This window comes from Peromyscus eremicus, chromosome 1, assembly GCF_949786415.1.
Source record: "Peromyscus eremicus chromosome 1, PerEre_H2_v1, whole genome shotgun sequence".
Lineage (NCBI taxonomy): Eukaryota > Metazoa > Chordata > Mammalia > Rodentia > Cricetidae > Peromyscus > Peromyscus eremicus.
Genome location: NC_081416.1, coordinates 18,552,373 through 18,574,696, shown reverse-complemented (window position 1 = coordinate 18,574,696; position 22,324 = coordinate 18,552,373). Strand labels below are relative to the sequence as shown.

Here is a 22,324-nt window from a genome sequence, read left to right as displayed (position 1 = left end):
CAGTGCTCTGGACTGCACCCACTGCATCCGCACCCAGTGCTCTGGACTGCATCTGCATCCGCATCCAGTGCTCTGGACTGCATCCACTGCATACTCATCCAGTGCTCTGGACTGCATCCACATCCACATCCGCACCCAGTGTTCTGGACTGCACCCACTGCATCCTCATCCAGTGCTCTGGACTGCACCTGCATCCAGAGCCAAGAGGCTGGAGAATAAGGGGAGAAAAATAAATGTCTTTTCCCAATGTGCTTGAGGCTACAGCTCCTCTGACCAAAGAGAATTCACTTCCTTTAGCATTTTAGGTGTCTACCCATCTGTACCTTGTCTGTGACAGGAATGCCCAGGTAGGGAGGAACAGAATGAAACAGAGGCAAGCCAGGCCCGGTGTAGTGGCACATGCCTGTAATCCTAGCCCTTGGACTGAGACAGGAGGATTACCCCAAGACCGAAGGTGCATAGTGAGGTGAATTGCCGGCCAGCCCGGGCTACAGAGCAAGATTGTCAACAACAAAATGAAATGGAAGATGGCTCAGTAAAGCTCTGCAGTGTCAGCACCAGGGGCTGAGTGTGGATCCCCAGCACTCACATAGCAAGCTAGGCATGATAGCATGTGCCTGTAAACCCATCACTGGGGAGGCAGGCAGAAGGAATCCTGGGCCTGGTGGCTAGTCAGCCTTGCTGAGGTAGTGAGCTTGGTTCAGGGAGTGATTGTGTCTCAAAAAAAAAATAAGCTGTAGAGCAGTAGAGGAAGATCCCACACAGACACACACAGACACACAGACACACACACACACACAGACACACACAGACATGCAGACACACACACACACAGACACACATACACACACACACACACACACACAGACACCTAGACACACACCACCACCACCACCACCACCACCACCACCACCACCACCACCACCACACCACAACACCACCATAACCACCATCAACAACCGGACAAACAAGCAACAACAAACGCCCCTGGAGTTCCCCTGCTGCCTCTGAACCTCTGGGGTCTGCTTTCCTACTTCTTGAGCTAGAGAACAGCCTGGGAGTTCTCTCTATCCACACCTGGTTCATACTTATCTCAAACTGCTTTTGAGGTGAAGCCAAGAAATACCTAAGTGGGGAAATGAGAGACTCAATCTAGTTTGGGAACATTTTAAATTCTCGTCTCTCCGCGTCCACTATTTGTCTCACTTTCAGAGTTCTTACAAACTGCTGTGTGCTTCCCACCCTCAGGTTATATTTGCATCTGGTGGGGACACTGGGTTGGTGCATTCCCCCACTTTCTCAGAAGCCACACTACAAGACTCACTCCTCTGCCCAGTGCCAAGATCAAACCCAAGCCCTTGTTCATGCTGAGCAGGTGCCTTCACCAAGCTGCACCCCAGGCCCCTCCCATCTCTCTCAGCAGGGTCTCACAATATAGCCCTGGTTGGCCTGAGACAAGCTGTTTAGACGAGGCTGGCCTCAAATTCATAGAAATCCACCTGCCTCTGCCTCCTGAGTGCTGGGGTTAGAGACATGTGCCACCATGCCTGGCCCTTGATGCAGTTTTAAACATTCTTTTGGGAAGAGTTGTTTTTTTATAATTAGTTCTTAGTCTTTGTAGAATTATTAGAAGTTACAAATGATTGTAGAAAGGAAGAAAATGTAGCTAGAGTTTTCCTGCCTGGCCCACAGTCAGGACAAATCTCTCTCACCTGCCAGTCCCACAGCCGCTCAAACCCAACCAAGTAAACACAGAGACTTATATTGGTTACAAACTGTATGGCCGTGGCAGGCTTCTTGCTAACTGTTCTTACAGCTTAAATTAATCCATTTCCATTAATCTATACCTTGCCACATGGCTCGTGGCTTACCGGCATCTTCACATGCTGTTTCTCATCGTGGCGGCTGGCAGTGTCTCTCTGACTCAGCCTTCCACTTCCCAGCTTTATTCTCCTCCTTGTCCCGCCTACACTTCCTGCCTAGCCAATGGCCAATCAGTGTTTTATTTATTGACTAATCAGCAACACATTTGCCATACAGAACATCCCACAGCACTTCCCCCCCCTTTTTTTTTCAAAAAGGAAGGTTTTAACCTTAACAAAGTAAAATTACATATAATTTGGGAATTTGGGCGTAGCTTCTCTTACTACTTCCTGCTGGAGGGGGGCGCTGTATCTTATGGGGACACAAAAAAAATTTTAGGATCATAGAGTAGTCCGTGAGGCTGTATCATCTGAGCCAGTTGCCTTCAAACGGTTCTGGATGTTGGATCATCTGGGCCATGGTGTCATCGGAGACCTTTCAGGGGGTCTTGGCTGGTCAAACCTGATGTATCTTAATCTGGAACAAATCCATAGCCTCTTGCTTTCTGTGGAAACAAAAGAGACTCTTTTCCAAAGCAACATATCCTTTCATCCAAATTTTGAAGTCAAGGTATCTTTAAAATATACATACTGGTTTAACTCAGCTTCCTTTACAATCAAATATCTCTCTGCAGTTAAGAATCCCAAAGACAACACAATCCAGATTCTCTGTGTAATATTCATCTCTACGTGGCTTATTTTTATACTACCTTTACTGTCTCTTTAAAGACTTTATTTTAAAAAAACTATTTATTTCTTTATATAACTGTATATATTCCTTTTTCTCTCTCTTTCAAGCCTACGTACATTTTTACACACACTGTAAACTATTACATCTGAATCTGTCTTATTGTGAATCTATTGCTTTAAACTGCAGCAGCTGTGGCTGCTGGCTCTGCCCACCTCAGCTTCCCAACATAGAGGTGGCACGTCTACCGCCAGCTCTGGGAGCTATCGTGGGTCTGTGCTTTTATCCAAGCAGCATGTAGCCCAGAAACCTCTTTTTTTGTTTTGTACTAGGAAAGGCTAAATCCACCATGAAGCTCAAAGTGCCACTTGCAGAGGCCTTATTCCCGCCATACTGCAGGTCGAGCGCACACGCTAGGAACCCACCAGTAGCTCAAACCAGCAGCTGCCGCTCATTTGAGAGAGACAATTATGAACTGTTTTTAGCTCTGTTTTAGAATCTTTTTTCTCAGTTTTTAGGTGGAAACTCTTGTCACCATGTTGGACGCCATTTGTAGCTATAGTTTTTTTTATCCTTTTTGAAAAAAAAAAGGGGGAAGTGCTGAGGGATGTTCTGTATGGCAAATGTGTTGCTGATTAGTCAATAAATAAAACACTGTTTGGCCATTGGCTAGACAGGAAGTGTAGGTGGGACAAGGAGGAGAATAAAGCTGGGAAGTGGAAGGCTGAGTCAGAGAGACACTGCCAGCCGCCACGATGAGAAACAGCATGTGAAGATGCCAGTAAGCCACGAGCCATGTGGCAAGGTATAGATTAATGGAAATGGATTAATTTAAGCTGTAAGAACAGTTAGCAAGAAGCCTGCCACGGCCATACAGTTTGTAACCAATATAAGTCTCTGTGTTTACTTGGTTGGGTTTGAGCGGCTGTGGGACTGGCAGGTGAGAGAGATTTGTCCTGACTGTGGGCCAGGCAGGAAAACTATAGCTACAAGAAAAGATGTAGGTAACTAGGGTGCATGAGCCCCAGCATGGGATGAGCCCCAGTAGGGATGGGGGTGGGGAGCAGTCTGCTAGGTGGAGAAAGGAGGAGGGAAGAGAGAGACAGGAAAAAGAAGATTTAAGGTCCATGCACTAAGAATATGGAGTAGTTGGAACAGGAGAGATGGCTCAGTGGTTATGCACTGGCTGCTCTTCCAGAGGACCCAGGTTCAATTCCCAGGACCCACATGGCAGCTCATTATTGTCTGTATCTCCAGTACCTGGGAATCTGGCATCCTAACACATACATGCAGGCAAAACACCAATGCACATAAAATAAAAATAAATAAATCTTGAAAAAAGGAGTATGGAGTGGAATATTATGGTTCTTTTTATTTTTATTTTCCCAAGAAAAGGAGAAAAAGGGCACCCTTGGGAAGGGTGTGGTCCAGCAGTAGAGAATTACAGAGAGGCCTTGTCCATCTCTTCCTTAGGAGTTTATGCATGGATTGGAATCAACTTTGTTCTGGGACGATTTGACCATGAAGATGGTAAGTCAGTTCTGCCGTGTAATATTCTTCAAGGGCGGCAGCTTCTCTTCAAGCTCTCAGTAGTGTGTACAAGCTTGCTGTGAGCTTTTCTTTGTCCTTGTCATCTTTTATGGAAAGCTTCAAATGTCTATAAAAGTAGAAGTAACGAAATGAACGTGGATGAACCCATCACCCAGTCTCAACCCTCAGAATATTTTGCTATTTTTTGTCTGCTCTCTTTCCACTGAACACATTTTAAAAAACAAAATCCTCCATGGTTGTTATTGTTTAAACAATACTTATTGTATGTGTGTGAGGGTAGACATGCATGTGCCATGGGGCATATGTAGAAGACAATGTGCTAGAGGTGGTTCCCTCCTGGCCCTCGGGATACATAGTTGAAATATTATATTTAAGCCATTGGAAAGAATTATTCTCTATATAATATACACTCAGTAATTAGATTAATTTATTTTAGTTACTTTCAAGTTAAAAGCTGGAGCTTTTATCAGATAAACCATCTTGCTGGCCTGGCAAATTTTTTTTTTTTTTGAAGAGGGATTGGGGGTTGGTGGGGGGAGAGGTGTGGGAGGGGTGGGAGTTGGAGGTGTCTTTCCCTTTGGACTTGGTTTTTGTTCTTAATTATTTGACTCCTGTCCTTGATTTCAGAGTCAGAGGCTGACACTTCCCTGGACTCGGCAGCGGGACGCCGGAGGACGGTGGGGATACTGGACATGGGAGGAGCTTCTCTCCAAATTGCCTATGAAGTCCCCACCTCAGCCTCTGACCTTCCTCCCAAACAGGTATTTTGCCTTGTGTGGAGTTCAGTTAGAAGTACCAGTGCCAGTGAAGGAAGGTCCCTGTTTGAAGCTGTACCACCTGGGGCTGGAGTCCTGGATCTGTTCAGACAGTTGGTAGCTTTGGTTCTCGTCTTTTTTATCCTCCTCTGGAGATGTGAGTCTCACTGTATGGCACTGGCTGGCCTTGAACTCACAATCATCTGCCTGCTGTTGCCTCACTAAAGGACTGTGCGTGCCACCACCCTGGCACTAGCTTGCATTATCATGAGTAGGTTACCTCCCTGAGCTTGAGTGTCCAAAAGGCAAAATAGTATCTATCTCATAAAGTTGTGAGGAGATCAGAGTGTTACATATTGTGCTTGATACATTTTAGCAATTATAATTAACACTGTGTATCATTGGGGGTTGCCTGAAGAGTTAATATACAGGTCAGTCCTGGAGACCATTCATACATACCCTTTCCCGTACTGTTCCTTTCCTTCAGCTCTAATACTGTTCACCTGTGTGTTCATGTGTGGGTGTACACACATTTGTGTGCATATGTATGTGAAGGTCGGTGTCTTCCATGATCTTGCGTCTCCTTCCTCTTTGACATAGTCTCTCCCTGAACTTGGAACTTGCCTGTTAGACCGGCTAGTCAGCAAGCCCCAGGTGCCCCTCTGTCCTCTCTTCCCCAACACTGGGATTATAGGCATGTACTGCCACTCGTGTGTGTGTGTGTGTGTGTGTGTGTGTGTGTGTGTGTGTGTGGCGAGTGTTTGTGTAGGTGAGAGTGAGTGTGGAGACCCGAGATTGACAACACACATCTGCTTTTTCATGTGAGCAATAGAGATCAAACTCCAGCCCTCATTCTGTTCGTGGCAAATACTTGAGTGAGTTCCTGGCCCCTTTAAGAATATATCTGATGCTGACTTTGATTTTTTTTTCTTTGTGGCACTGTGGGTTAATCCCAGGGTTCTGTATATGCTAGACAAGTGCTGTACCAATGAGTTTCATCACCAGTCAAGAACGTATTTTTAGGGAGAAGATTCATTATAGAGAGAAAAAAGAAGCATCCCTTTTTAAACATGTAGTATGCACAAGAAATAGGACATGGTAGTTACATTGCCTCCAGAAGTCAGTGAGTCAGCCAGTGTCAGGCAGACCACGGCAGTCCTGGAATTCGAGCTAAATAATTGGTTCTCAACCTGTGGGTTCTGACCCCCTTGGGGGTGGGAGGGGGTTGAACAGCCCTTTCCTTGGGGTTGAATATCAAATATCCTGCATATCAGATATTTACATTACAATTCCTAACAGCAAAATTACAGTTATGAAGTAGCAATGAAACTAATTTTATGGTTGTGGATCACCACAACATGAGGAACTGTATTAAAGGGTCGCAACATTAGGAAGGTTTCTCAGCCTTGGTGCTGTTGATATTTGGGGCTGAATAACTGTGTGTGGCTGGTTATACGATGCTTAGGTTGCCCCTGGTTGAGACCCTCTTATATGCCAGCTGTGAGGAGCTAGGGAGTGGCAGGGTCCGCCGCATCTGTGAAGGCTTGGGCAGGAACCATGCTGCTTCATGGAAGGTGCTACGTTTACCTGGGCATAGGATCAGAGTTCAAGCTGAGCAGAGACTGTCTCCCACTGTCCCAGTGTGTACAGAGGCACAGAACAGGCAGCAGAATCTGGAATGCCCAAGGAGTGGTCATTGGCCCGATCCAATGCTGGAGTTTCAGGGATAGGTTCTGAGGACAGGATGGAATTGGATCATGAGGAGTCCTGAATGTTGCTGTAGGGGCTTGGTTTTCAGTTCTGTCGCTTGTAAGGACCCAGCGAAAGTTTCAAGCAAGGCAGGCATATGAGCCTCAGTTCCAGAGTTAGACAAACTCGGAAGGTGATTCCCAGCTGTAAATTTTGTGGCCACATTGGCTATGTGCCGTTTTTTTGTTTGTTTGTTTTTTTTTTTTAGTAAAGTAATTTTGGTGTAAGTAGGAAAGAAAAATGTAGGCCAGAGAGCCTTCAGTGAGAAGTTGCAGGGTTGAAGTAGACAGTGGAAACGGAATTGTATGGAAAGGAACACATTTCAACAAATATTTGGAGCAAAAATCCAATATATATTTAGGTGAGTGGGTGTGGTGTTGTAAGAAGGACAGGGACGGATCAGCAGCAGTCCTGATGGTCCAGGCTGGGGAATTAGGAAGGCGAAGAACCCAGCGAAGAGGGGAGAAGGCCGAGGAAGGGCAGAGGCAACAGTGGGGTCCTGGGCCGGGGTCAGAGCAAACAGTGGGGTCCTGAGCCGGTGTCAGAGCTAACAGTAGGGTCCTGGGCCGGGGTCAGAGCGAACAGTGGGGTCCTGAGCCGGGGTCAGAGCAAACAGTGGGGTCCTGAGATGAGGTCAGAGCGAACAGTGGGGTCCTGGGACGGGGTCAGAGCGAACAGTGGGGTCCTGAGCTGGGGTCAGAGCGAACAGTGGGGTCCTGAGCTGGGGTCAGAGCTAACAGTGGGGTCCTGAGCTGGGGTCAGAGCTAACAGTGGGGTCCCGAGATGGGGTCAGAGCGAACAGTGGGATCCCGGGACAGGGTCAGAGCGAACAGTGGGGTCCTGGGACGGGGTCAGAGCTAACAGTGGGGTCCCGAGATGGGGTCAGAGCGAACAGTGGGGTCCCGGGACAGGGTTAGAGCGAACAGTGGGGTCCTGGGACGGGGTCAGAGTGAACAGTGGGGTCCTGGGACGGGGTCAGAGCGAACAGTGGGGTCCTGGGACGGGGTCAGAGCGAACAGTGGGGTCCTGGGACAGGGTCAGAGCGAACAGTGGGGTCCTGGGACGGGGTCAGAGTGAACAGTGGGGTCCTGGGACGGGGTCAGAGCGAACAGTGGGGTCCTGGGACGGGGTCAGAGTGAACAGTGGGGTCCTGGGACGGGGTCAGAGCGAACAGTGGGGTCCTGGGACGGGGTCAGAGCGAACAGTGGGGTCCTGGGACGGGGTCAGAGCGAACAGTGGGGTCCTGGGACGGGGTCAGAGCGAACAGTGGGGTCCTGGGACGGGGTCAGAGTGAACAGTGGGGTCCTGGGACAGGGTCAGAGCGAACAGTGGGGTCCTGGGACGGGGTCAGAGCGAACAGTGGGGTCCCGGGACGGGGTCAGAGCATCTTTTTGGTCTTCTAGCTCTCAAGTCCTGAGACTTCATAAGTTAAATGAATTCACATTTGTGGTGATTGAGTGTTAGGCCGTAAGTGACCCGTGTGTACAGATTTAGAACGCCACAGTGGAAGCACTTGCAAGCACCAACAGAGATGCCGACACAGCAGTAGAGACTCAAAGGTGGATGTCAGTGTTTGGTTAAAAAACAGACCGTGCAGCTGTCGCTTTGAATTCATAACATTTCAACACTGCCAAAAGGAAACTCCATACTCCTTAGCAGTTATCTCCTATTGTCCCAACTTCCCGTCGCTTTCTCCCCTCTGGGATCTGCTTATTCTGGAATTTTCATATAATGAAATCATGCAGAATGGCCCTTTATGGCTGACTCTCAGAAAACCATCCACAAGGTAATGGGCGTTGTCCGTAGCTGTCATCACTGGTTTTGGGGCAGAGTAACTGTCCATGGAATCACCGTTCCACATTTCGTTTATTCATTCATCATTGGATTCAGAGCTGAGCTGCTTTCACACTCAGGCTGTTACGGATAGTGGTGCTGTGAATATTCATGAACACATGTTTGTGTAGACCCAAGTTTTTGGGTCTCTTGGGTATAAATCTGGGAGTAGAGTTGCTAGGTGCAGTAATATGTTAACAAATTAAAAATACACAATCCAGATAGTTATTTCCATTTCGCAATAATACGCATTAAACAAAAATTACACAAGAAGTACATTGGGATAGTCCTTCATAGCAGGGGTAGGGATAGGACTGGATATGAGGGTGAACAGGATTAATTAGACCAGAAGAGGGGCTTTGCTATGGCATTGGACTACCAGCTCAGGGACATAATTTAATCTCTACATTTAAAGTTGAAAACCCAAAACAAGGCTGGGTGTTGGTGGCACACCCCTTTAATCCCAGCACTTGGGAGGCAGAGACAAGTGAATTTTTGTGAGTTTGAGGCTATCCTAGTCTACGTAATGAGTATCAGGCCAGCCATGGCTACACAGTGAGACCCTGCTTGAAACAAATAAACAATACCCCAAAACAACAAAACCTCTTTTATTTTGAAGATAAAACTGAACTTTCCCAATGCCCAAGGCTGTCACAGGAAATAGTAAAGCTTTTTAATAGTTGTAGACAAGGTCATAAAATAGATTCCACGATGATCTTTTCTTTGCTAAAGGATTTTTTTTTCTAATTATGAAAATAGTATATTCCCATTGTAGAGAACTGGAAAATACAGAAGTCCATACCAGAAAATGGCATCCACTATAAATGAACCCTCCTCCCCTGTGCCAGCTGCTTCTCCTGTCACTGTCACAGAATGACTGTCCGAGGAAGGGTCACTTTGGCTTCCATCTTGAGGGGACACAGTCCATCGTGATGTGGAAGGCGTGGCAGGAGTAAGACAGCTGGTCACACGGCATCTGTAGTCAGGAAGCGGAGAGGGGAGACTGCGGGTGCTCAGCTGCCTTTCTCCATTCGGTCAAGACCCCAACCTGTGGATTGCACTGCCCAGATGCAGGGTGGGTCCTCTCTCTTCGTTAACCCTCTCAGGAAATGACCTCACAGACACACACAGGGCCCTGTCTTTGAATTTGTGATCCTCCTGCTTCAGCTGCATGGGTGCTGGGAATACAGGAGTGCATTACTGCACCTGGCCATGAGATAAAAGGCCATTTTAAATAGTAGTCACAGAAGTGGAACCTCATGGCTTCACAGTGCCACCGCTTTCTGGAAAGAACTGGAACCCTCTTTTTTTCTCTTGATGTTGTGTTACAGGAAGAAGCAGCCAAGATCCTGTTGGCGGAGTTCAACCTGGGCTGTGACGTGCAGCACACGGAGCATGTGTACAGGGTTTACGTCACCACCTTTCTGGGCTTTGGAGGCAACTTTGCCAGGCAGCGCTATGAAGAGCTTGTGCTGAATGAAACACTCAACAAAAACAGGTACATTTGACACAGAATCCTCATTTCTGCCAGACTGCAGATGTTAGGGAAAAAAATGGTGACATCCAGCTACAATGGCTAAGTTTGCCTCCTTCTTTCCCGCCATATTTCTAGGGACCCATTTCAGCCGCTGCTTTGCAAGGGAACATTCTGTCCTTTAGTAATAAGGCTGGCAACACTGTCCATCTTTTGTGTTATTTTGCTGTAAACACAACCACACCTGACATCATGAGATGTTTACAGCTAGGAAAAGTGGATTAGCTCCTCTCATGTGAGAGTTAGATTTGCTTGTGTGCATTAACAAGTGCATAAGGTTAAATTGCTTTTAAAATAGTGTCCAAGTCTTGAATAGTCAGTTTTTCATCCAGAACTGCAAAGATCACTGATTTCTTTAAAAAGGTTTGTTTTTATTTTTATTTACGTGTACATGTATGTTTGAATGTGTGTAGGTACCTGTAGACATGAGAGGAGGGCACTGGATCCCCAGGAGCTGGAGTTATACTTGATTGTGAGCCGCCTCGTGTGGGTGCCGGGAACTGGTCTTGGGTCCTCTTCAAAAGCCGGAAGTACTCTTAACAGCTGAGCCGCTCTTCAGCCCCGAGATCACTGATTTTTCATTTCAGTACCTTCAGGCCATAATGAGTAGCTATGAAGTAATCGTTCTTATTTGTTTGTTTTAAAGTTATTTATCATTGTGTTGTTGAAGGTACAATACACAACGGTTCTTTTCTACCTAAAGAGGTGCTGGTGTATCCCACTTGGAATAATTTCTCCATAGTAGTTGTCTTAGATTTAGAGAACGTTGAATACTGTCTCATCCGTCTTTTTAACTGTGTAAGCCTCCATCACTAGGAGTTCACGGAGCTTTGGGGGATTCCAGTGTTTTGGGTGATTGCATGAACAGCCCACAGAGTGTTTTGGTTAGTCCGCACAGCTGACTTGAGCTGGGGCACTCGATGCTCCTGCTGGTGCTGCTGTGAGAACTGGGGATCCCTGGCTCCTAAGGCTTCGAGTTGGTTTTGGTTCTCTCCTTCTTCGGGAACTGCTGTGCTCCCCTCCTGCTGCGTGTGCTCTTCCTTGTGTCGCTCTTGCTGGGCTGCATCCACCCATCGCCCTGGTACTTCCTGAGCAAGCCCTGAAGTTGCCCACTTTAGGATTGTTGAGGTCAAAGTATGGCTCCCATAGCTGCCAGTCTACCAGACAAACCTATCCTCCGGGGATGGCGCTCACTTCCTCATAAACATTTGAGTTTTCCTCGTAGTTAGTGACATGCCCTTAACACCGTCAGATTCCATTTATTCCCTAGCGTTCTGTTGCCTTGCCCTTTCCCATGTCCTCCTTCAGTTTCTGTTTGTGCATCTCCACCCCCCAGAGTCCACGCCTTCATACCTGCCTTTGTAGGAACTGATAATGAACAACTAATGCAGGTACCAGTGGTCTCCATGTGAGTTCTGTCCTTAGCCAGATCTGCACGTTAATCTCCTTAGTAGTGAGAACACGATTGCTAGACAAGTATAGACTAGAGACATAGAACTGTATGATCCATGAAAGGAGTCAAGTCCTGCCCCTCCTCCCATGTAGCAGCTGAGGGATTTGCGATTCCTTCTCTGGAGCTTTCACTCTGCCTGCTCCGTCCCAGCACCACTCACTCAAGGCCAGAGGTGGCCACTGTGCCACTGCCGTGGTTCCTTCTTCAGGAAGGTCTCCTCTCTGAATTCTTCCCTCTTTGTCTCTTCCCAGTTGTGTGTGTGTGTACTGTTGTGTGTCTATGGGGTGTGTGTGTGTGTGTGTGTGTGTGTGTGTGAGAGTGTGGGCATGTGTTTGTCATGGGACACTTGAGGTCTTGCCTCCGTCCTCACCTTCACCTTGTTGGAGAGCAGGGTCTCTTTTGTTGTCCACCGTCCGAGCTCTAAAGCAGTGGGATCTGGGAGAACGGAGCCGATAAATGAAGCGACCAACGTCTCATGTAACAGCCAGCTTTATTCAGAGCCTCAGACAGTTATACTCTGAGGGTAAAGCAAGGTCACATGAGTAAAGTCCTCGTGAGTTCAAGCTGTATGCAGTCACAAGCACAAGCCACACGTGACAGAAACACGTTTCTCCATGGAGGCATTATGAGGGAGAGTCGAAACATTTAATTGAATAACAGCAGCAAGCAGTGATGAAGAATCCGAAGCAAACTCACTCCTACCCGCTGCTCCTGGGAGCAGCGTGAAAACAGTCCAAGAACAGTTCTGTGCTTTGAAGAAGCTGAGGTCACAAGACTCTTGTCTTGTTTTCTTGGAGTGTTCTCACAGGCACTCAGAATTCTCCCACGACTCCATTCCTGGACCGTGTTCCGACAGTCCACTACTGTGCTCACCAGGCTAGCTGGCCCTGTAGCTTACAGGGAGTTTTCTGTCTGCCTCCTGTCTCCCTGTAAGGCACTGGGATTACAGTCACGTGTCTCCTCATCTGGATGTTCCGTGGGTTCCGGGGATTCAAACTCAGATCCTCACACTTGTTCGTGAGTGCTTTACCCACCGAGCCGTCTCTCCAGCCCCCAGTGTGTGTTACACCCGAACCTCTTGCACTTTTCAGAGGTCTGTGGGAATGAAGGCCGGAGGGAGAGCAGCAGATTCACAGCTCCTGTTTGACGTACACTGGGAAATAAATGTTGATGGTAGGGTTGAGTGAGATCCATCACGGGTACAGCTCTCTTTTTCGAAACGTAATTTGCTTAAGTATGCCTATGTTGCTGCTGTATAGTAATACTCAGCCCTTGTTGCTAGGGTTGTCATTGACAATCAGAAGACATTTGTGAACTTCGTTCTCAGGAGAGGTCAGGGTCAGCACGCTCAATGTTCTGTCTGTTCTTGTCATTGTGACAGATTGCTGGGCCAGAAGACGGGCCTGAGTCCTGACAGTCCATTTCTGGACCCCTGTCTGCCTGTGGGACTCACAGATGTGGTGGAGAGGAACAGCCAGGTCCTGCATGTCCGGGGAAACGGGGACTGGGCCACTTGTAGGGCAATGCTGAGCCCCCTGCTGGCCCGCTCCAACACCAGCCAGGCCTCACTGAATGGCATTTACCAGTCTCCAATTGACTTCAACAACAGCGAGTTCTATGGCTTCTCTGAGTTTTTTTACTGTACAGAGGATGTGTTGCGCATCGGTGGCCGCTACCACGGGCCAACATTTGCCAAGGCTGCTCAGGTAACTCACTAATAATCAAGATGACTCATGCTGGCAGCTACCATTTATTGGATGCCTGCCTTTCTGCCAGGCAGTATACAAAGGGCATTGCATGCGTGATCTCATTTGAGTCTTTATGAGGGCCTATGAGCCTTCATTTTAAGAGGAGAAAGTGACCTCAGAGGTTAAGGGACCGTCTCTCCTGAACTGCCTTCTGATCAAATATGTTTAGGTTTCCATGGGTATATTATCACCAAGGTATAAAATTGTTCTAATGGTGCATAGTTAGCTTTTCTTCCAACTTCCCTGATAGTTATGCTCAAAAGTATCATCTTATAAAGTTTCCCCTTCGCTAGGTGTCTGAATGTAAGTTGCTCTTGGTGGACGACTCTGCTTTTCTTCTCCTGATTTGAGCCAGAGTCGGGGCTGCGAAGATGGCTAAGTGGCTGAGCCATTGTTGTTCTTCCAGAGGACCAGTGTTCAGTTCCCAGCATCCATGTTGGGTAGCTTACAACAGACTCCTGTAAAAATCCAGCTCCAGGAGCTCTGATGCTGTTTTCTGGTCTTCTTGGGCACCCACACACATGTGGCACATACATGCACCCCCACATACACACACACACACACACACACACACACACACAGTAAAAAAAAAAAAGAGGCCAGAATGGTATGATATAAGGTCATGGATATAAGGTGTTATGAACCCCAGTGGTGGTAGAAATACTTTTCTAAGTGAAGAGTAAAAATTTACTTTGCACATATATAGAACTTAAACATCTTACAGGCTTACCACATCTTTAGTTACCAGCACAGCTAAAAATTTGGCCAGCTCTCTGTAGCTCCTGCCTTAGTTTAGAGCCTGTATTAGTTAAGTTGGTTGTTGTTTCTCATTTTATGTTTTGGTTTTGTTAACTGTTTTTGAGACAGAGTCCCACTATGTCGCCCTGGCTAGCCTGGAACTTGCTGTGTAGACCAGGCTGGCCTCCCTACCTCTGCTAGGATGAAAGGCATGTGTCACTACACCTGGATTTGTTAGTCAAATAAAAAAAAATCACCAAAAACAAACAAACAAATAAATAAATAAGTAAAAATAAAAAATAAAAAGAGTACTATAACAAAATATTTGCAGTGTTCAACTTAAGAAAACAAAAGTTTGTTTTCTAGTTTATAAGTTCCAGTCCACTGGTCAACTGGTACCTTTGCTTTGGGCACATCATGGTGGAAATGCATGCAGAGTCCAACTGTTTACATCATGAGTCCGGAAGCAAAGAGAGTATGGAGGGAGCTGGGGTCCCGTGATGTCCTTTAAAGGGCTGCCCCGACCATCTGCTCACTAGTCCTCATTTAAGGACTGTGTCCCACCTTGTCTCAACAGTGCCACACAGGGCCCCAATCTCTAATACATGAGTCTCAGGGAACATTCTAGATTCAGCAGAGTCGTGTTTTTGATTTTTATGTAATTCTGTGATCTATCCTTGACTTTTTAGAATTCCAATGCAAGTGTTGTCTTCCTGCCTTTCCTAGATAAGCTGTGCACGGCTACCGCCCTCCTATTGCCCATTGCCTTTCCTGTTTGTTTTCCACTGAATACTGTGCCGTCTTGCAGACTCTGGTGCCCATTTGTTTATTCTCTGACCAGTAGAGTGCAAGCTTCATGGGGACAGGGTTTTCTTCTCCCCACTTCATCCTCTGACACACAGGAGAGCACCTGGCACCTGATAGTCAGCAAATGTCCTTTCCCTGAACCAACCGAAAACAATTCTTTGAGAGTTGTAACGCCCCAGGCAGGCTGATGGGCTGCTCTCCGTGCCCATATGAGTTCCCCACAGAGTGGGAGGGAACTAGCTCCCTGGCTTTTGATGTTATTCTTGAGGCTCTCTGAAGCCGAAGAGGCTCAGAGCCAGCTCGGGCTGGCTCGTATTAACGTGGATGCAGTGGGAGGAGAAGAGGCCTGGCATCCTATTCAGTGGTCCCATGTGCCATTCATTTTCCTCGGTGAGACAGAAGCCCACGATAACTAGAAATAGAACAGCCGTGCCTGTGGGGAACTTGGAGAATTCACCTGTAATTATGTGTTGCACTGTTTTCTCTGTGCTGGTTCCAGGATTACTGTGGCATGGCGTGGTCAGTACTAACGCAGAGATTCAAAAATGGCCTCTTTTCTTCACATGCAGACGAGCATCGACTCAAGTAAGCGAATTTCTGCTGTAGACGCGGCCTTAAATCTGGGTGGCAGATTACAATGGACAATCAGCGAACAGTACGGATCAGATTTTAGATGAAGGAGAATTTGGTTATTTCAGATTTTGGTTTTCTGGAGGATTGGGAGCAAACAGTGTGTTCATTTCTGTGGCAGGAAACCAATAGAACTCTCTCCAAGTAATAAATGTCAACAGTGACGACCTTTTTATTTTAAACATTTTATTGTAGAAAATTAGCTGAAAAGTAGTGTCTTAGGGTTTCTATGGCTGTGAAGAGACACTGTGGCCACGGCAACTCTTATAAATGAAAACATTTAATTGTGGTGGCTTATTTTTTCAGAGGTTTAGTTCCTTATCATCATGACAGGAATCAAGGCAGCAGACAGGCAGACATGGTGCTAGAGAAGGAGCTGAGAGTTCTTACATCTTGACTCACAGGCAACAGGAAGTAATCTGAAACACTGGGTGTAGCTTGAGCATATATGAAATCTCAAAGCCCTCCTTCACAGTGACACACTTCCTCCAACAAGGTCAGACTTCCTAATCGGCCACTCCCTTTGGGGGCCATTTTCTTTCAAACCACCACAAGTAGAAAGAGTGAAAATGTAACTGTTACCTAGTTCAACATTTTTCCAAGGATTCATAATCCCCCATTTGTAAATGTTTAGTTTGAAAAATTCAAAGGTGACAGGCGTGGTGGTGCATACCTTTAATCCCAGAACTCGGGAGGCAGAGGCAGGTGAATCTGAGTTCGTGGTCAGCCTGGTCTACAGGGTGAGTTCCAGGATGACCAGGGCTACAAAGAGAAAACAAAACAAAACAAAAGAAACCCCAAAAAACAAAAACAAAGAAAAAAGAAAAGATAATTCAAAGGCACAAGCAAACATAAAATAGTACAATGAATCCCTGTACATCTGTCACTCAGCTTCCCTAATGACAGTAACTCCTGCCAGTCTGGTTTTTCATTATGCAAATCATGGATGTTGTACAAACACATCATAGTTATTTCAGGATGTTCTCTGAAGACAGGGATCTTGAAAATCAAGACTGGAGAAAACCACAGCCACAGGCTCACTTTGGCTCTACTTAGTTGGCTGTTTTCATTTTACTCTTTTGACTCTTGGGGGCCCACCACCCAGCTCCCAAATAAATACACGGAGTCTTATTCTTGGTTATGAATGCCTGGTCTTAGCTTGGCTTATTTCTAGCCAGCTTTTCTAACTTAAATTATCCCATCTACCTTTTGCCTCTGGGCTTTTCCCTTTCTCTATTCTTTATGTTTCTGTTTACTTCTTTCTCGTGGCCTTCTGTGTAGCTGGGTGGCCAGCCCGAGTCTTCCCCTTCTCCTCTTTCTCGCTTCTCGGTCTTTTCTTCCCAGATTTCTCCTCCTTTTTATTCCCTTTGCCTGCCAGCCCACATAGCCTTTCTCCTGCCTGGCTATTGGCTGTTCAGCTCTTTATTAGACCAATCAGGTTTTAGACAGGCAAAGTGACACCTTCACAGAGTTAAAGAAATGCTACATAAAAGAATGCAACACATCTTTGCATCATTAAACAAATGTTCCACAGCATAAACAAATGTAACACATTTTCAATGAATTTTCCACAACCTAGAGGTGAGAAGGTAAAGCAAGGAGAAGCTGGTTGCCTGACATCTGACAGAAAAGCATGGGTTCCTTCAAAGGAATGCATTAGAGTTATATTTTCCTTTTAGATTTTAATGCTTGATGGACTTCCTTCTCGCCACTTAGGTATCAGTGTTTTAAGTCAGCTTGGATGTACCAAGTTCTGCACGAGGGGTTCCACTTCCCCTATGACTACCCAAACCTGCAGACAGCGCAGCTGGTGTATGACCGAGAGGTGCAGTGGACGCTGGGAGCAATTCTGTATAAAACCCGATTCCTGCCACTCAGGTAAAGTCAGACTAAGCAGGCTGCCCTGACCTCAGAGGATGTTAAGTCAGTGCCTCAGAATAGATTTCTCCAGTGAACTACTCAACTCCTCCACCCTCCAGAGACTCCCGCAGTTTCTTCCATCTGAGCCGCTGCTCCAGTCAGGCGTGCTGGAACAGAAAGGTTGAGATGGATTGGCCTGGAATCCCTTCTCACCTTTGCATTTCAGAAAGTCAGCTTTACTTGCCCTCCAACAGACTGGTCTTTAGGTTTGGGCTCATACCAAACGCTTCTAGGATATGCACTGGTGACCTGAAATGTGAATCTTAGTTAGTCTACAAAACATATTTGACAAGGCGTTGAAGGAGGCAGTCTGGGCAAAGCACTCTTTCCTAGTGGATAGAAGCATTCCAGAAATGGTGTCATTGACCTGGCAGTCTGTGGTGGTCTACCACTAGAAAAAGGACCTGACGTGTTTTTTTGTCTGTTTGTTTTGGTTTTTCGAGACAGGGTTTCTCTGTGTAGTTTTGGTGCCTGTCCTGGATCTCACTCTGTAGACCAGGCTGGCCTCAAACCCACAGAGATCTGTCTGGCTCTGCCTCCCAAGTGCTGGGATTAAAGATGTGTGCCACTGCCACCGGCTCTGATACGGTTTTAAGATGGGTATTTTCATCCAGTTATGGGAGACCCATGCCTTGCAGCTATGTGCTATAAGATATTTGGGACATGTTTTAGGTCCTCTTTCCTAGGCCAGATTCAGATAAAATAAGATGGACTTTTACTCTCTTGTGCCTGATCCTCCAAACTCTGTGATCAGGAACCAGACAGTGTGTACCAACTAAAGTACTGATTCCTGTCACTCAGAGGGGCTGTCTGTCCCAGCATTTGCCCGTTCTTATTTGTCCAGAGAAATCAGAAATCCATATTTTATATGAAATCTTCCCATTTGAAAAATTACATTTTTAAAAAACATTGCAGGCCATACAAACAAAAATGGATCTAGTGCCTGGATGATGCAAGAGTGGCATCCTGGCCAGGCCAGTAAGCCAGTGCTCTTTGGTTTATACAATGCTGTTTTTCCAGGTGATGCTACAGCTGGTCAGGCCACAATTGCCTTCATGTATATAAATGCTAGATCCTAAGAATATTGCAACTTTTTTTTTTTTAAGGTATAGACACATTCAGTTTGTCTTGTTTGGATTCAAGGGATACTCTGTTCTTAGTACTGTATTTGCAAACTATATTTTAAGATTTATGGCCGGGCGGTGGTGGCACACAGCTTTAATTCCAGCATTATTCGGGAGGCAGAAGCAGGTGGATCTCTGAGTTGGAGATCTACAGTCTGATCTACAATACTGAGTTCCAGGGTAGCCAGGGCTCAAAATAAACAAACCAAAAAGCAACAAATTATAATAACAATAAAAAAAGATTTATTTTGTAGGTGACCAGTTTTGGCTTTACTTTAAAAAAAACACACACACAACACTTTAGTTTCAGTGGCCTTTTGACTTTGTCTCCACATTCTGCAGCATCTGAGTCCACGGGGCTCCTCCTCCTGTAGGCCAGGGGAAGGAAGGTTCAAGAGCAGTCAGCCCTTGGGCTGGGGATGTCCTTAAGCTTAGCTTGCTCGGGGCAGCTGGTTTCTTAGGAGGTTTGAGTGGATAAGTGGGACAAACTCGGTGGACCCTTCAAGTCTCGGCAAATGTTTCCTCCCCAGGGACCTTCGGCAGGGAGGTGTCCGGCAAGCCCACGGCGGCTGGTTCCGCCTCTCCTTCGTCTACAACCACTATCTCTTCTTCGCTTGTACCCTGGTGGTGCTGCTGGCCATCGTCCTGTACCTCCTGCGAATCCACAGAATTCACCGCCGACAAACTCGAGCCTCGGCTCCCCTGGACCTGCTGTGGATCGAGCAGGTGGTGCCGATGATTGGGGTGCAGGTGGGGCCCTGAGGCCGGACCAGAGCTGGAGGAACCCCAGGACTTTAGCTGTGCTGCTCACGGAATGCCTCCACTTTCCCAAACTGGCCCCGGATGCTGCTTTGGCCTGGGAATTTCTCCTTTTTCACTTTCATTCCTTCTTAGTGCCCAGGACAGGACCTTTTCTCAGAAGCCGTAACCTAATCTGTGAGGAACTAAGCGGCGAGAGGCTGGTGCTAACATAGGGACTAAGCTTAGCCCACAGGAAGCATGCTTCTCCTTTATCTCGGAAATCTGGTATGTTTCTGGGATGTAGCATTTTCCCCTCTTGCTGAAGCAAGTTTTTGATTGGGCAACTGGAATCGTGGTTGAAACCAACTGATACAAAGCCAGAGACATTGTGCAGCTGCCCCTGCTTTCTCTGTAACAGAGATATCCTTATGTGGAGATCCACAGCCTTGAATAGGGACCCAAGATCTCTGAGGTTCAGTGGACCAGGATCTCAAGGCAACCAAAACGATACAAGCTCCTTGCTTCCTTGACATCCCTGACAGGGTTGCTGTTGTTATCTAGATCGGAGAGGTTAAAACCCCTTTCCAATGAATGCTCCGCTGAAGATCTGACAGTATTTTATCTGATATTTGGTCTGACCAGTATAGAAGACATTTCCATGTCTATGTGCCTCATGGGCTGTTGGGCATCAGTGCTGCCTTTTGAGCCTTAAGCGTGCTTATAGAATGGAGCAGCTGTGATGGGAACTGGGGACCTGGTTTGCCTGTTTTCAGGTGACTATCTCACAGGCGTATTTTTCTGTACAGAAGATTCAAAGCAACTTTCCTCATTTCAGTGCTAAGATCTTATATATTTTGGGATGGGATGTATTTGGGGTTTTTTGTTTAAGGAAGAATAGGATCAAGAGAGTGGGCAAAGGCAATAAAATCAAAGTTTTTTTTTTTTTTTTTTTTTTTCTTCTTCTTTTGGTTTTTCAGACAGGGTTTCTCTGTGTAGCCTTGGCTGTTCTGGAATTCACTCTGTAGGCCAGGCTGGCTTGAACTCAAACTCACAGAGATCTGCCTGCCTCTGCCTCCTGAGTGCTGGGATTAAAGGTGTGTGCCACTATGCTTGGCTTAAAATCAAAGTTCTTACCTATTTTTGGAATGTTTGAAAGAGAGCAAATTCTAAACTTTGGAATAACTAGATAAATTTCCCATGGAGCAGCCTGGCCACTTTTTGGACGTCTGTCACAAATAGCACTTCCTTTACTGGGGAGAGGAAAGCCATATCCATGTTCTCACCCACGGCCTCTCACCCTGGCTCCTGTGCAGCCTCTGCAGTTACATGAGGAGTCATTAGCTCCTCCCTGCCCCCATGGACTCTGTGTTCCATAGAAAACCATGAGGGGCCTGCCTGGGATTGTTCCCAGGGCGGAAGTAGTAGCTTGATTTCTTCTTTTTGGGAGTAAGGCAAGTCTCTTGAGCCTGATTTTTTAGGTAGCCAAGGCTAGCCTTGAACTCCTCCTGATCCTGCCTCCATCTCCTCCAAGTGCTGGGTTTAAAGGTGTGCACCCCAAGACCTGGCTCATTTCCTTTCCTTTTGCCAAATCCTTTTATTTGTAGGGTTAGAATAGAGAATAAAAAAGTCTAAATTTAAGGAATAAAAATTGATTTCTTTGAAAATGTGTTCCATATTGGGAACAGAAAGGAATTAAATACTTTGTGATATAGAGAAAAAAACTAAGACGGTCCTAGGGAAGCCGAGGTGAAGACGAGTGTATTGACTTCGGTTAGGCAAGTTCTGAATTGTTTTCCTTTTCCTTTTTTCTGAGCAGGGTCTCATCATGTGACCCAGGCTGGCTGGTACTCAGTGAGCCTCCTGCCTTAGCCTCCTGAGAGCTGGGATTACAGGTGTGCACCACAGTGTGTGCACATTAGATAAGGAGACATCTAGCAGAGGATCCGTCACTTTCACATCTTTTACTTTTCATCGGGACTGTCGTTGACATTTTAAATTTTAAGCATCTCTTGAATTCTGATTTTGACGTCCCATGAGTGAGCCTTTGCCTTTTTAATGCTGCTTTAAGATGACAAAGATGTCCTTGCTAGCCATTTGCCTCCTCAGGGAACTTTTAATTTCATCTTGGTTTCTATACCAGTTTTGGTGTTCTTGGGAGATCTAGTTCCCAGCGAGCCGGGTTTGTGTGACTTCATTGCTCAAACTGAGGTTGGAGGAGGGCGGAGGAAACAGTCCAGTTTGGAGACTCTCCTCACTGAACTTACTCTTTACCCTCATGGTACCAGTAGCGGCCCTTTGCCAAGCACTTACTTTGTATCGCTCTTTAAAACTTTATGTGTTCTTTGTGTATTATTTAATCATTATGACAGCCTTTTGGTTTGATAGCCCTACATCCTTTTTATAGTTGAAAAAAAAATCTCAGGATGCCTATCTTTATCATTTTTCAATATAAATATATTTCTTAATTTATTTTAATTAGTCTTTGAGTTTTTGTTTGGTACATTATATCCTGTTTACTGTTTTAACATCATGGGATCCGGACTTACCTTTATTGATCGAAGACTTCCCGGAGTTCCCCAGACTAAGAACAAGAAGGGACACTTTGCTGTGTGATTGAGAAGAACTGAGCATTTTGCTCTTGACTGGTCCCGGGTGCTTCCGTCGCCCCGTCGGGTACATTTCCCGGGGATCTTTTCACGCAAGTCTTCACTGCAGCTGTCGTAGTCTTTTTTTTTTTTTTTTTTTTTAATACTTTAGGTTTTACTTTTAAGCAATTAGCTTAACTTTGCACAATTTTTTCCTAACCACAACATTCCAAACACATAATTACAATCTGAATGAAGGTACAAATGCCTAATAGAGACATCTACCTCACTGGAGAACTTGGTGGTGATTCTTGGGCAGTTTCCAGATTGGGATTTGTGTGATTTCATTTCGGTTGGGATTAGGAATTACAGTCAGAGTAGTTTATACAGTCGCCTAGTTTATGCTTAGCTTCAGTCTTGCTGTCGGGATGATAGACTTCTGCCAAGCTTGTGAAGATTTTGTTGGTGTTACAAAAATTACTATGTTCAAAAGTGAGGTGTCAAAACCAAGTTTTGGCACCTTTGACCAACACAGATAACAAATATTTTTGTAAACAGTGAATGCATCTGAAATCAAATACTTTTAGGTAATGTTCTGAATCCTGA

At 46.1% G+C, this 22,324-nt stretch overlaps 1 protein-coding gene across 1 annotated transcript in view; it reads left to right on the top strand.

The window, feature by feature from the left end:
- The window catches only part of Entpd7 (ectonucleoside triphosphate diphosphohydrolase 7), a 46,767-nt gene extending 25,165 nt beyond the window's left edge, over positions 1-21,602 (top strand). Inside the window, exons 7-13 of the mRNA XM_059257750.1 lie at positions 4,024-4,080; positions 4,729-4,862; positions 9,770-9,936; positions 12,807-13,131; positions 15,218-15,303; positions 17,065-17,226; positions 18,923-21,602. Coding sequence (XP_059113733.1) covers positions 4,024-4,080; positions 4,729-4,862; positions 9,770-9,936; positions 12,807-13,131; positions 15,218-15,303; positions 17,065-17,226; positions 18,923-19,154 — 1,163 coding nt within the window. The 3' untranslated portion in view covers positions 19,155-21,602. The remainder of the gene's footprint in view (positions 1-4,023; positions 4,081-4,728; positions 4,863-9,769; positions 9,937-12,806; positions 13,132-15,217; positions 15,304-17,064; positions 17,227-18,922) is intronic.
- Positions 21,603-22,324: the final 722 nt, after the last annotated feature.